Source organism: Zosterops lateralis, assembly GCF_965231275.1.
Source record: "Zosterops lateralis genome assembly, chromosome: 4".
Lineage (NCBI taxonomy): Eukaryota > Metazoa > Chordata > Aves > Passeriformes > Zosteropidae > Zosterops > Zosterops lateralis.
In genome coordinates, this window is record NC_139765.1 from 37,839,227 (window position 1) to 37,853,333 (window position 14,107).

At 37.6% G+C, this 14,107-nt stretch overlaps 1 protein-coding gene across 1 annotated transcript in view; it reads right to left on the minus strand.

Annotated features, from left to right (window-relative positions):
• Positions 1–14,107, minus strand: part of TRHDE (thyrotropin releasing hormone degrading enzyme) — a 219,014-nt gene that overhangs the window by 10,306 nt on the left and 194,601 nt on the right. Inside the window, exons 16-17 of the mRNA XM_083859071.1 lie at positions 6,045–6,212; positions 5,395–5,535 (exon numbers count right to left, since the gene is read on the minus strand). Of these exons, the coding sequence (XP_083715197.1) occupies positions 5,395–5,535; positions 6,045–6,212 (309 nt within the window). The remainder of the gene's footprint in view (positions 1–5,394; positions 5,536–6,044; positions 6,213–14,107) is intronic.

Consider the following 14,107-nt stretch of genomic DNA (forward strand, 5'->3'; position numbering starts at 1 on the left):
TTATTCTGTGACTCTGTAAAATACAGCTCAAAACACAGGTGCCAATGAAGGAGCAGAGCAGCCACCATGGAGAATTATTCTGAGGAACCCTTCAAGCTGTACCATTAAATCAGACTTTTTGATGCGCTGCAGCCTTCTCTGCATTTTGTATTCATCCACCTCATCTACGTTACAAGCAGCCTCTGAAAAACTGAACTGAATCAAATTTTCTTGTTCCAGCATCTGATAATTGAAATAAATAATGCTGATGGGAATAATATTACTAAAATAATCCCCTGGGCCACAACATAACATTTCAAAAAACCAAATGACAAATCATTATCCTTATCTATATCTGCATGTGTGTCCAAAGCAGTGTCCAGCTAATCTGAACATGACTGGTTTTACGATAGGGCATCCAGATTTCCTGTCAGACATGTGTAACTACTACCAATAGGCTTTACTGAAATTATGTTCATCTCAGAGAACAATTCAATTCATCATCCACTTTTACAAACTGATTTATAGAAAGAGTTCAAAATTCAAAGCAAAATGAACTGGCACAGTCACAGCTTTCTGTTCTGCTGCTGTTAATCCCAAATTGATTACCCTTTAAATGCTTAGGTACTCTAAGCCACAGTTCTTTCAAAGTGGAGAAAGAAAAAGAAGGACAGCCAAAGCAATAGGTATAGAAAGATGGGGAGGGAAGAGAACTAGGCTCTCGTTGAGAAGATTCTGTTTTAGGGAAGGTATACCCTATATTGCTTGCTAGCTTGAGCTCTTATGAGGAGAAATGCTGTTAGAGGTATCAAAAATCCTACTCCCTGACCACTAGTAAATGAATTATTCATGGATATTTCAGCAAGTACATCTCCTTTCCCAGAATTTCAGTCACACTGGAATATACAGACATCCAGAGGCAAACTATGGGAAGTAGGGATTTCATGGTACTTTAAGCACGTTTAGGCTTTCTAACAATGCCCTTTATTATTACGGTCTCAGACATAATTGACTGTTTGGAAAACTGGAAGTTCCTCTTGATGGGGTATATTGACAAGGTTACCAATCCACTTTAGACAAGCAACCTCATGAAAACAGCTGCAGGGATTTCATTTTTCTTACAGACCACTGTCACCACCACAGTGCAAACAAGAAGTAATGGAATTCCTTCCACTAAAAATGATACTTTCATGCATACCTGTGCTGATTACTCTCCATTATGTATACTTGGTAAAAAGTCAGCCATTTACAGCAATTTCTACAGAAGCTCTGCTGGCAAAAAAAGCCAGAAGAGCCACTTTCCAAGAAAGTATTATGCAGAGGTGAAACATAAGGATAAATAGGAGAAGTGTTTGGTCTTACAAGTGTCATTCTTCTCACCCTTCACAGGACAGACAAAGGCACACCAGAACCACGGCCTTACATGCTTGAACTTCCTGGAAACATTCTGGAGACACAGACTCTCTTTTGCATCTTTCCTTCTGTGGATGTAAACCCCTCAGTGTCCCACATTTGCACAGGCTTTGCACTTGTGCAATCTCTAGAGCCGGCATAGTCCATTTTCTTTCGACAGATATAAATGCCTTCCCAAATACTGTCAGGTTCCCAAATGCTGACAAATGATTCAGCATTTGAGAACGAAGGAATTCTTATAAGCAGCTGATAGATTAAATTTTCACACACAGACATGTGCTCACAGGATGAAAATGCTTTAGGAGACAAGGTAGTGCATGCTCAGGTAGCATGAAGTCAAGCATAGTATTTTCAATTCTTTTTCAGAGTTGTAGCAGTCTTAGCCCCACATATTTCTTACTAAAGACATGTTAGGCATCTCAATTTTTAAGTCACCTGTGTAAATTATATGAGTGACTTTGAAGACTTTATACATCATCAATATGTTCTGAACAATGTGAATACAAGCATACTGTAAAAATATGAAGGATTAACAACAATTTGTGGCAATGCTAACTCGATATGCTATGTTTAAAAGTAAGAGGAAATAGTTATATTTTAATCCCCCTCAGCTATTTCACTTTACTATCTGAAACATCAATACTTTTTATACTAAATTAAATGGAAAATACCACTGAGATATCACCTTATTAAATTAATGTCTCATACAAAGTATTTTAATTTTGAATCAAATTAAATAATCAATTATAATTGTAGAAAAAGGATGCCTTGGGACAAAATCTATTTGCATCATAGAATCCTAGAATGGTTGGGGCTGGAACTATCATCCAGTTCCAATCCCCCTGCTATGGGCAGGGACATCTTTCACTAGACCAGGTTGCCCAAAGTCCTATCCAACAACACCACACCACCTTTATAGTAAAGGAATTCTTTCTACTATCTAATCTAAACCTGCCTTCCTTCAGTTTGTAGCCTTTCCCACTTGTCTTATCACTACATGCCCTTGTAGAAAGTCCCTCTTCAGCTGTCCTGTAAGGACCCTTTAGGTACTGGAAGGTGCTATAAGATCTCCCCAGTCTTCTCTTCCCCAGGCTCTACATTCCCAACTCTCTCAGCCTGTCTTCACAGGTCAGATATTCCAGCTGTCAGATCACCTTTGTGATTGTCCTTAGCACTTGCTCCAAGACATGCATGTTCTTCTTGAAGCCTAATTCCACAATAAAGCTTATATTTCAAAAATGCAGTAGCGTGGTGAGCTCAAATCAGAAGCCTAATCATAGAAACACAGAACATTAGGGATTAGAATGAACCTTAAAGATCATGCAGTCCCAACCCCCACCCCTCCATGTGCAGGGACACCTGCTAGACCAGGTTGCTCAAGGCCTTATCCAACCTGGCTTTGAACCCTGCCAAGGGATGGGGTATTCACAACCTCCCTGGACAACCAGTTCCAGTGTCTCACCACCTTCACAGTAAAAAATTTCTTCCTAACATCTAATTTATTTCTTCTATTTGTACCCATTCCTCCTTGTCCTATCACCATAGTTCCTGAGGAAGGCTCTCCCCCTGGCTTCATGGTAGGTCCCTACAGATATGGGAATGCTGCTATCAGGTCTCCATGCAACCTTTTCTTCTCTGCACTGAACAGCCTCAACTTCCTCAGCCTGTCTTTCTTTGTAGGGAGGTGCTCCAGTCCTCTGCCCAACTTTATGGCCTTCCTCTGGACTTGCTGCAACAGTTGCATGTCCTTCATATTCTGGGGACACTTGACCTATACACAGCTTTCCAGGTGGAGTCTCACAAGAGCAGAGTAGAGGGGAGAATTCCCTCCCTCGACCTGCTGACCTCTGCTTTGGATGCAGTCCAGGGTTGGCCTTCTGGGCTGTGAGTACACATTGCCAGATCATGCTGAGTTTTCATTAACCATCACCTCCAAGTCCTTCTCTACAGGGCTGCTCTCAAATCACTTCTCTGCCCAGCCTGTGGGTGTGCCTGGGACTGCCAAGACCCAGGTTTAGGACCTTGCATGCTCCCATGTCACTGTTTCACGAAAGTTAAGGAGTAAGGTATTAATTAGACTGATTATACTCCCTCAAAGTCTCATCTAAAAGGTTCCAATCTATGATTATAAAACAATATTATTTTCAATATATAATACATATATACAGCTTGCATTAACTATTTCATTTTACTGCACTGAATCTTTTGGTGGTCAACAGAAATTTAACTGGATGCTACTTTTAGAAAAATCAACTGCTACAATCTTTTTGGTGGCTCTGACTTGTGTTTGGAGATCAAACTTAATGAAGGTAACACAAAACAGTGTTGAGCAAAAAGACAAACTGTTATTCTCTCATTTTAAAAAAGGACAACAACAGGTCTTTCATGAGGTCTTACTGATTGTTATGAATTTAAAATGCACAGTGATGCATTCCAAGCAAGTGAAATAAATATAATCCAAATTCTATTTAAAATTATAACACCCAAAAGATTTTGGCATGGGACATAGTTTGTTAAATATTTTCTGTTGTTCTACACTGCTAAACGTTGACCACATCTAAAATCACAGGTGTTAGCCAGGTTGCCAGATAAACATACTTACTAAAGCAGGACACAACTACAGCGTATTTGTTTGTAGCAATACAGATAGTGATGGCTTTATGCCTCAACTATGGATAAATCCCTCGAGGAACCTGAAAAATTATTTGCTATCTGCACTGGGTTGCATAATAATAATAATACATCTGCCATCTACTTTCTGTGCAGAAGTCCAGTTCCTTAAATAATCACATCAAAAGCAGATAATTCTTAATTTTTAAACTCTTCAGCACTCTTCTAGTTTTTTTGGAAATGGTTTTTAAAAAGTATGTTCTCACAATATAAATTTCCAAAACCAATTCCAGCTCAAACCTATTTTCCCAGAAAAACTTCTTCTAAAATCCCACTATACTATGAAGTATTATCCAAAACAGCATGAACAGCTCTGTGAATTTTTAGGAAAACTAAAACTCAGTGTCTCCATTACTTTGACTCTTATTTGATGCTGTGAAATTTATAGAAGTTCGCACTGTATTCACTGGGATTCAGTTGCTTAAATACAGCATTTTAAACAAACCGTTTCAAATATTCAGTAGTACAATAGTTGGCTCCTCACAAGTCCAGAATGGAACAGCTCTGCAATGCCTTTCCTGCCAACACCAAAGGTGTGACCTGGCATGGGGCGCCTTAAAATCTTAGACAACTGCCTTTGAGAATCTGAACCTCATCCAAGTTGTAGTCCTTTTTAATCTATCAGTATCAGATGGCTGCAGTGCAATCTTTCAGGCCCTCAGGCTGTCTCTAAAGAACTACTGAAATTTGTCATTCATTGAATATCAAAATATTCATCAAAAAGTACTTGAAAATGTTGACTGGTTTTCAGAATAGGAGCATGTAGCACTTTCAAAGAGAAAGATAAGCGGGTATAAGGAGCAACTTTGTCTCCTTTCTGTTAATGTGTTTTTAATTCGGGATGCTGCTCCTCTATTACTTGAAACTCACCTGAAACACAGAGCGGAAAGAAAGGGGATGACACTATATTAACATCCTTTTGAAAATGGAAATGTTTCAAAAAGTGCATTTTTTCCACGGTTGAAATAGTATTTTTGAAAAGATTATTTTTTTCTATCAGACTTTGAATCAGAAAAATTCCTTTGGGAGCTGCCATTTTTTGTCTATGTAAAAATAGAACTGCAGCACTTGACATATAGATAGAATTCATTATCATAAGCACAGACACAATACACTAATATATATACAGATGATTGTTAAGAGACAAATGTCTCTATGTGTGTGTAATAATCCATGAATAAATGCATTTATGACTCATATGTAGGTATTCCATATTTAGAAACTTCCCCATTTATGGATTAAAAGAGAATGGATTAGATTCAGGAGCTTATATAAATACACACCTATACAATACTTAGACCAATTATCTCAAGATAAGAATTTTATCTTTACCTAGCATTTAGTATTTTCCATTTTTCTCTGAAAAACTTCCAAGCAAGATCCCTTCCATGTGGATTTCGAGCTACGTGGATTATCACATCAATTGCATCCTGATCCAGGACAACTTCTGAGTTGAGAGACAAATTCAAAAGTCTAGTGGGAGAAACAAGAACATTTAGTTTCACAAACACATTGTCTAACATGAGTCCATCAGAAATCAGGAAAAAAAAAAAAAATCATTGCTGAACTGTTTAAGTCTCCAAGTGAGTTCAGTGGTTTATTTCTGTGATTCCAAAGACTGGACACATTTATGAATTACAAAAATCTTGATGTAAAATGATTTCAGTAAAAGCGGATTGCAACTTTACATGTGCACTTTTATAAAATCTTTAATTGGTCAAGACATGGCAACAAAAAAATACCAATAATTATTAAAGGATTTAAAAGATTTCCAATGAACAAATGAAAATCTGGAATTGAAAAGACAATATGTGTCAATTTTCATAGGTATTGAAAAAAAAGTGTAAGACGGTTTAAAAAGACAGTAAGCCTGTACTTGAAAAGCAAATTTCTTTCCTTTAGATGAAAGCTCAAGTGATGACTTCAATAACTGTTGAAGCTATTATAAGTAACAGATTCAAATATAGAATATTTTTTTTTACCTGTTGAGCAAGTTTCTGTCATCACTGCAAGTTAAGGCTTCTAATAGTATTTTCTTCTCAGATACTGCTGTGGTAGAATGAAATTTCATCCAAATGAACTCCCACACATCTTCATCCATCAGTGAAACTCCTGTACAGTAGACAATGTCTCTCACATTGAGAGGGATTCTATAAAAGAAATCAGTAATACCATTGTGGTAAATAAGCAGCCTCCTGATACTGGATACAAAGAAGGACCATTTCCGAGACTTCAAAATTATTGTCCAACAGTAACGTTTCGGGTTTTCTTAAATAACATTTGTATCTCTTTATTGCCACCAGCATCTTCCAGGCTATCCTAATGGGCTTTCTAAAGGGTAGAAACATGCTTGCCATTCTCTTCATAATGCTGTCACATTGTCAAGAGACTATAAAATATAGTCATGTAGTTCATCAACTCATAATGTGCCACATAACCTTACAGGTAACATACGCTCTCCAAATTAGTATGGGATCTTATCACTCTGTTGCTGGGCTCTATGCCAAATCTACTATTCTTGTCCTTTGCACTGTTTTACAGCAGGACCTGAGCAGCCAGAAACTCCTCCTTGCTTGTTCTGGAAAGTGTTTCATCTTCATATAGTAACATACAAGTAAGAAAGGATGTGCTGTTACAATGATGCTTAAACATGATATTGTCAGGAGTGAAGAAAACAGAAAGATCTGTTCTTTTTTTTTCAGCATATAATACCAGTACAAAACCAGCTGTGCCATAGAATGATTGAGAACTGCGATTACTGCTAAATTTAATATCAACTCAAACTACAGTTAAATCATCAAATTCAGACCTAGTATAGTATATGCATATGTAGCTTTTTTCTAAAAAAGGTCTCAGCTGGGCTTTCAATTTCTTACCTTGGTTATGTTTCCTATACAAGCACAGAAGCTGAAACATTGTCCCATTAATTCAGGTAAGAACTGTGGGCTGGAAGGACTGTCACTCTGTGTTTGGCTAGGACAGACACAGCAGCAGATGTACCTAGAAGTGGATGTCTAACCCCCGAATGGATAACACCCCTCACTTGTGATGTTTGTACTTTTCAAAATTTACAGTAAAATATATCAATACAATGGGCTTTCCCAGCTAGTCCATTTTTTACATTTTAAGGGCCAATACCAGCAATTTCAGCAGCAGTGTAGTCAGTTAGCACAGGATCATTTGGATCTCTGGGAAGGAAGGAGACCTTAAGACAAGTGATGGAGCTGATCCCATGACCATAGTCTACATGCCACCCTTTTCCTTGCTAAGAAAAATTTACTGCCAGCAAATCAGGAGTATTACACTGGCAGTGCTGCAGCAGGTCTAATCAATATAATCCAATGCAGAGAAGGCTTTAGGTCTGTACCTATAAGCTAAGTAATTAGGATAATGTGAAAAAAATCAGCCCCTACAAACCAAGACATCAAACACAAATACTGCTTTTAGAAGGCTTACCTTCAGAAATTACAAAATTTACAGCTATGAAACACTACAAACTACTCCTGTGAGAGGCTTGTAATCAGCACTGTAGGCAGGGGGTTCCTCTTGTGGAAATGAAAATTGCTTATGAAAATGTGAATATCCCCAAAGTAATTTCTCTTTTACCATTGCCCCTACAAGAGAGTCCTCTAATTGAATTTTGTCCATTTGTGGGGATTTTTGCTTTCTTGCTCATCCAGTCATTTTGGGTGTGTATTCTATCATTATCTAAATGTCTGAAATCTCTCCAGACTAGAGGTTTTTTAAGATTATAGGTTCCTGGAAAATTGCAGTTCCAAGGCACTAGATCAGCATGTGGATGTTTGCCCCTTGTATTAACTGAATCAAGTGGATAAAATTACCATTATTTTGGTACTGCTTGGGTTGTAACACTGCAGAACACATCCCTTGTCAGTGAAACCTCATCCGTGCCTCATTTTTAAAGAGCTAATATGACTGATGGATACTTTAGAAGAATAAAAATAAACATTTAAGAACATAACTTTAAATGACTTTAATTTGAATACTGATCCAATTTATTTAACTTTATTTTTCTTGCATTAGAGATATGATGGTGAGAATGAAATATGTAGCTAGCTGAGTTCGTTTAAAAATTAAACACGTTGGGAGAAAAAGTTAAAAATTAAACAGTTAGAAAAAATTAATTAAAATCGTGCTATACTTTTACAAGAATTTCTTTTTTTCAGGAGTGAATTATAAAGCTCTACAACGAGCTAAGAATAATGTTCTAAGTCATAATTAAATGGCATATATTTGCTCCTATTTGAAGTATTTTCTAACAATTGAAGACACACTTATAAAATTGGACCATAATTATTTATCTTCTGGGGAAATTGTGTTCTAATTTTTTTAAATGTAAATTCACACAGTTTAGACAGTTCCTTGATTAAGTAACAAGTTTCAATACCATTTAGGGCACTATTTGAGAAAGCAAATTAATCAGGAACATTATTTTTATTTTTGCTACAATTTAACATTTAACTTAAGCCTGTTTTTCCTGATGACTATATTTATCATCTTGTTTGATAGGATACAAGTCTCAGATAAGAAACAAGAGTTAAGTATTAGTATTTTGTTGGCAGATCTGTAATACAGATTGTACTATATAAAGAATAGCATCATACAGCTTATTTTTAAAAACTTCAATCCCAAAATTTATAGTCCCAGTCTCTATAACAAACTCCAGGAGTCATGCTGCTTTTTGTGCAGAAAGAGGAGAGGATGATCCTCTGCCATAGCACACACCCAGTCTAAAGAGAGAGGGCAGAACTTCCCCCTGAAAACTGAGGCACAGAGCTGTAATAGGCTCAACATTCAGGCACCTGTCCCACCTCAGATTCAGGGGACATTAACTGAGGATGTGGCTACTCAAGGTGTCTGGGGCAAAGTTATGCACAGTCCCTGTCCTGTGCTCCCAGGTTTCAGTTATCACATTGGTCTGACGGAGGCTGGCAGAGAATAAATATATCATCCCTCAAGTGATGGTTACTGCTATTGCTCCCTTCCATTCCTATTGGAGATCCCCCACAAGTGAATATGCAACCAGCATAGTCAGGCTCTTCAACACTGATTTTAATGACTGAGTGATGAGTACATCTTTGTGGCACCAATCCCTGAATAGATATGCCTTTGTCCATTCTGGACAGTTTTTTCAACAAAAATACGGTAATTTCTGATCAATTGTTTTGCAAAGTTGTGGAGAGATCATCTCTGAATGAGAAAATTGGAGATTAATCTATTTAAATTCTAAGGATCTCAAATTAATTACTGCTAATCTATAATCACTACATATAGGGTCATTTTACTGCAGTAACACAAAGAAATCAGAAGGTAAAAACACTGCCTGAACCACCTGCCCCATAATGCCCAGTTTTAACTTTTACAAGATGAAGTCCTCTCTTCTATTTAGACCCAGATGGTCTTTCAGAGTGCTAAGTCCTTGATTAACTCATGCACTCAACAGTGTTTTCTTCCTCCTTAAGTTTTATTGACTTGAGTGCAAGAGTCTACTCAAATGTTGTAACAACCTATTAATTAGCAAATCACTTCAGCAACATTGGCTCACATTAGCTGGCAAAGCTCCAGAAACATTTCAAAATGCATGAATAGCTATGCTTGATTTTTTTTTTTTCAGTAATTAAAGCTTCTAGGGGTTGCAAACACAGAAGAAGGGATTCACTCTATTTTTTTTACATTTATCAGACACTCATGCGTGAAAAAAATTAAAATAACTCTCATTTTTTCATGTTTGCTGCTAACAATTTCCAAAAATAGCTGCTAGGCATCAATCCCTTGAAAGAAGCCAGTGTGTCTTCCAAGAAACTAACAAAAGTAATTAACCTGTTGGCCATGTTCTCCTAATACTTATGTAGGCGGTTAAACTTAAGTACATTTCTAAGTTGTTGCAAGACAGTAGCACTACTGTGTCCATGTGAAACACAGAAATAAAATTATCTACCCAAGTAATTAGATACAGAAATAAAGGAGGAAGAAAAAGAAAGAAAAAATGCTTGTTTGGAAAAACTTTATGATTTTTTATCACCCAAGCTGGACTTCATTGAAATTACTTCAATTAATGAATGCAATTTGTTACTTATTATTCCCTCAGATCCATGGCGAGTTTTTTTTTATAGACATGCAACACACCCCTATACACATTTGCAATTGTTTTTATGATGGCATTTCCACTGAGTTGTTAAAGGTGCAGCCAAGTAAGCACACTGCCAACTCAGGCAGGTGGATGGACATGAATCCAGCATTCCTTTGTAGAGGAAACACAAAATCTCCATGAACAAGTGTGGAGGTTCACAACTCACAAATTTGGCTTGTTGGTTATCACTGTCCTTCAAATTATGTGATGGAAGACATTTACTTCATTATTTACAACTTTCTTATAATAACAAAGAATTAACCAATATTCCTAACCATCACAGCAGCATGACACAAGTGAAATGGCAAACAGAAGTCACTGAAAAAGTCCCTATCTACATTATTACACTTTAAAAGATCAGATGAGGTTATTTAGTGTGCAGAGATGTAAGATCCGGATTTCATTACTTAGTAACCAAAAGTGGTTCACTTGCAAGTAAACAACACACAGATGTGTTCTGACTTGAAACCCACAGACAGAACAGGAAAGTTCATCTCTTATTCTCTTTTCAGTCATCTCTGGCCTGTAGCAGAGCATCTTGCCCCCCACAAGAGCTGATCTGTGGCTTGTTAACCAGTCAGATAACTTAAACAGGAATAGCTGTCCTGTAGTGAGTTCCTTTGGCACCACAGGGTGAACACTGGTCTGGCATCTCCCAACTGCCAACATGCATCTTAATGTTGATGTGAAATCCGGATGATAAGCTGGATTTCTCACTTTACAAACTATAAAACCTACACCAAACTCTCACAAAGCAGAAATCCTCTATACATTCCATGGAAATGTGTGGAGTTTTTCCCATGAGTAGGGATGCTTGCTTCCTGGCTACTCCCATGGAGATTGAGTGAAGGAATCTGTGTACACTGTCATCATTTTGGTGGTTACATCTGACTCCTAATCAATACTATTTATTTTTCTAGCTTTAATATAGGTACCTTGATGTCATGCACTGGCTTATGCCATGCTGCAATCTACTAGTAGTTCCTTTTAATTTTATACTGTGCAATAAGTAACTCTGATTAAGATCTTTTGTCTGTTATTGCCTTCCTGTTTAATAAATAATTCATTTTATTAAAATAGACCTGATTTGCCATCCTCAGTACTGGCAGGCCTGAATGATTTCTTAAATTGAAACTGTTGCCAAAATCTGAAGCTAAGACAGGACTTCACTGAAGCTCCCACCAGTCCAGTGACATGACCGCCACCTCAGCACTCTAAGAATTCTCAGAACAATCTGGATGATTAGACCAACAATTTTAAAATATCTGTATTTGCATTCAGAATTGTCCATTGGTCTCTACTCCTCATTCACAAAGACAGAAAAATGCAAATTTCATTAACCTATGGGTTGCAGAATGGACACTGGCTCAGCCTAATTCAATGCAGCAGTCTGCACTCCCCACTGCAAACATCATCAAAACTGATCAGAGTGCTTGTGACAGAAGATTAATAGTAGAAATAGTAAAAACCTGCATTAAAGGTAAAATCACCCAAAGTGATATGACTCAGCATCAGTGAAACACATTTACTCTAAGTCTTCTAGGGGTATATTAAGGCAATTAATTAAGTTACTTCGTTTCCATGTTAACAATGGCAATAAATAGCAATTGTTACATTTCCAAAAATGAGAGCAAAGGCAACTGGTTATGACTAGCTGGGACCTTCCAACAGGTCCAGTAACATCTCACAGAACATCTGCACATAGCTGTGCCTGATGCAATACTTTCATCTCCCACTGTTTAGTGCTGCATGTCAGCAAAACAGCATCACCACAGCTCTACCACCAGAATCAGAGTACAAGTACTCCTTTTTCTGCTGAAGGCAAAATGAGCTGTCTCAAATCAAAGCAGCTCTCTCACATATTCACATTTACATCATCCTGTTTAACTTTACCCCAAGCAAGCATAAATGCACAGTCAACTTTGCCAGCAGAAATGTATACATGGCAACCTGTAGCTGGTGTATGGTAAGAGTAGCTGGAAGGTAACTGTGCCTGCACCCACAGAGATGTCTGCAAAAACATGCTCATGTCTATGGATAAGTTATGCTTCGAGTCATCATGGTGTGTATTTGAATATTACCCCATTATCGCCTGTCAGGAGTTTACATATTGCAGCTCTCCATGCATTCTTTCTTGAACTTCAGAAATACATGTTTATTCAACCTATCCAAGGCAAGAAGTTTGAAAATGCTAATCCTCTTAGAAACATGTTTTTCTTTCAGAATAGATGCAGTGAAGGTTAAAGGGGTTAACAAGGCTGATTATTAAACTCAGGCAGGCATTGAATGGTAATTTTGTTAATTTTTTAGGCTGAACCACAACACTATTATATCTAAGGAGTGTGAATAATGTATTTCTTCATACGTGAAAGCTTCACAGGGATGAGCTGAGTTAAATGAAAATAGAAGCAAACATCTTTATTTTCAGCCAACAGTAGCTTCTCTCATACAACATTCTGCTGCTGACTAAATCCCAGTAACTTTACATTCTCAAACGACAAGGGAAATTTCAAAATGGTTATGTTTTGTAGTCTGTTTGTATTCTTCTGAACATCAACATGAAATTTTCAAGGGTTTCCATTGTTCCAGTACAGGAGCAGTATATATCACAATTTAAGAGTGTGAAAATGATTGCTTTAATATCACCATCAAGTCAGAAGTAAACACAGCCCTTCAAGCAATGAGCCATTAAAAAAGAGTAAAATTATTTAAATTCATAGATTAAAACACTGCAAGACCTACTTTGAGATCTAAGTTCAGATCTTCAGTAGAAAGAAATTACGACCTTTTGAACAGCTGCAAGGATTAAAATATATCAATTCCTAAACAAGGAAAACAAGTCTCCTTACAGTCTCTTCTGCTTTTGACCCTGTGTGTTTGGTTTGCCCCTTGTACATACCAATTTTTTCAGTTATGCCTTTTTTTTTTTTCCATTGCATTTTGTCTTGAAAAAGTGGTCATGAGCAACACCACTTAAAGCCCCTTGCACACTAAGTATTTCTGGTATTTCAGGTATGGAAGCACCTTTTCCCTCAGATGAACACTCACTCATCTTTAGACTGGAGAGCTGTATAATTTCCCTTGCTAATAAAACAAATTCCAGTGGCTGAGCTGAAGCTAGAGGAGGGAAGTGTGTTGCAGCACCTTAATACTGTCCCAAACACCTCACAGACAAGTCATCAGGCTTGCTTTCTGCAGTGGCAGATACAGGGCTGAGGTGCTAAACTGAAGCACAGCAAACCGCTGGAATCTCAGCACTACTCTTTGAAATGCTATTGAAGAGCAGCTTCTCTGTCAGCTGTGTTGGAAAAGGAGCAGTCCTTTTCCTGCTTTAGTGACAATATTGAAAGGCATCTTCTGCAAAGATCACATCCTCTATGACTGCCATTTATGTATATATCATTTGATACAGGTATCTTTCCTACTACCTGCAGTGCTGAATCCCAAGAGGGCCCACTCACGCTTCAGAATCTCATGTTAAGTGGCTCTTCACAGCACATGGCTGCTGCCAGCAGCATTTTTAGAGGCCCCCAAATCCCCCTGTAGGAAGCATAACTCTGAACGTCTGATTCTGCCCTGTGAGCCAGGCATTCAAAAACAAAGCAATACCTAAGTCACTTCAGAAATTCGAGTCTTCACAGCCTCTCAGCTGACTTCCACTTTCATGCATAGAGACTAGTGTTGAAGATCACATGTAAGTTGGGTTTTTTCACTAATTCCAGAAGAAAATCTGCAGCATTATAGTTGGAAATCTAATGGCTTTTTCAAACAATACTGGAAAGAGGACCTCTGGCCTTGGGCTAAGAATGACCACTATTTTACTTGATGAACAGTGGCAAATTATTCGCACAGTAAAGAGTATATAATTACTAAATAGAAACAGTATCTGATATC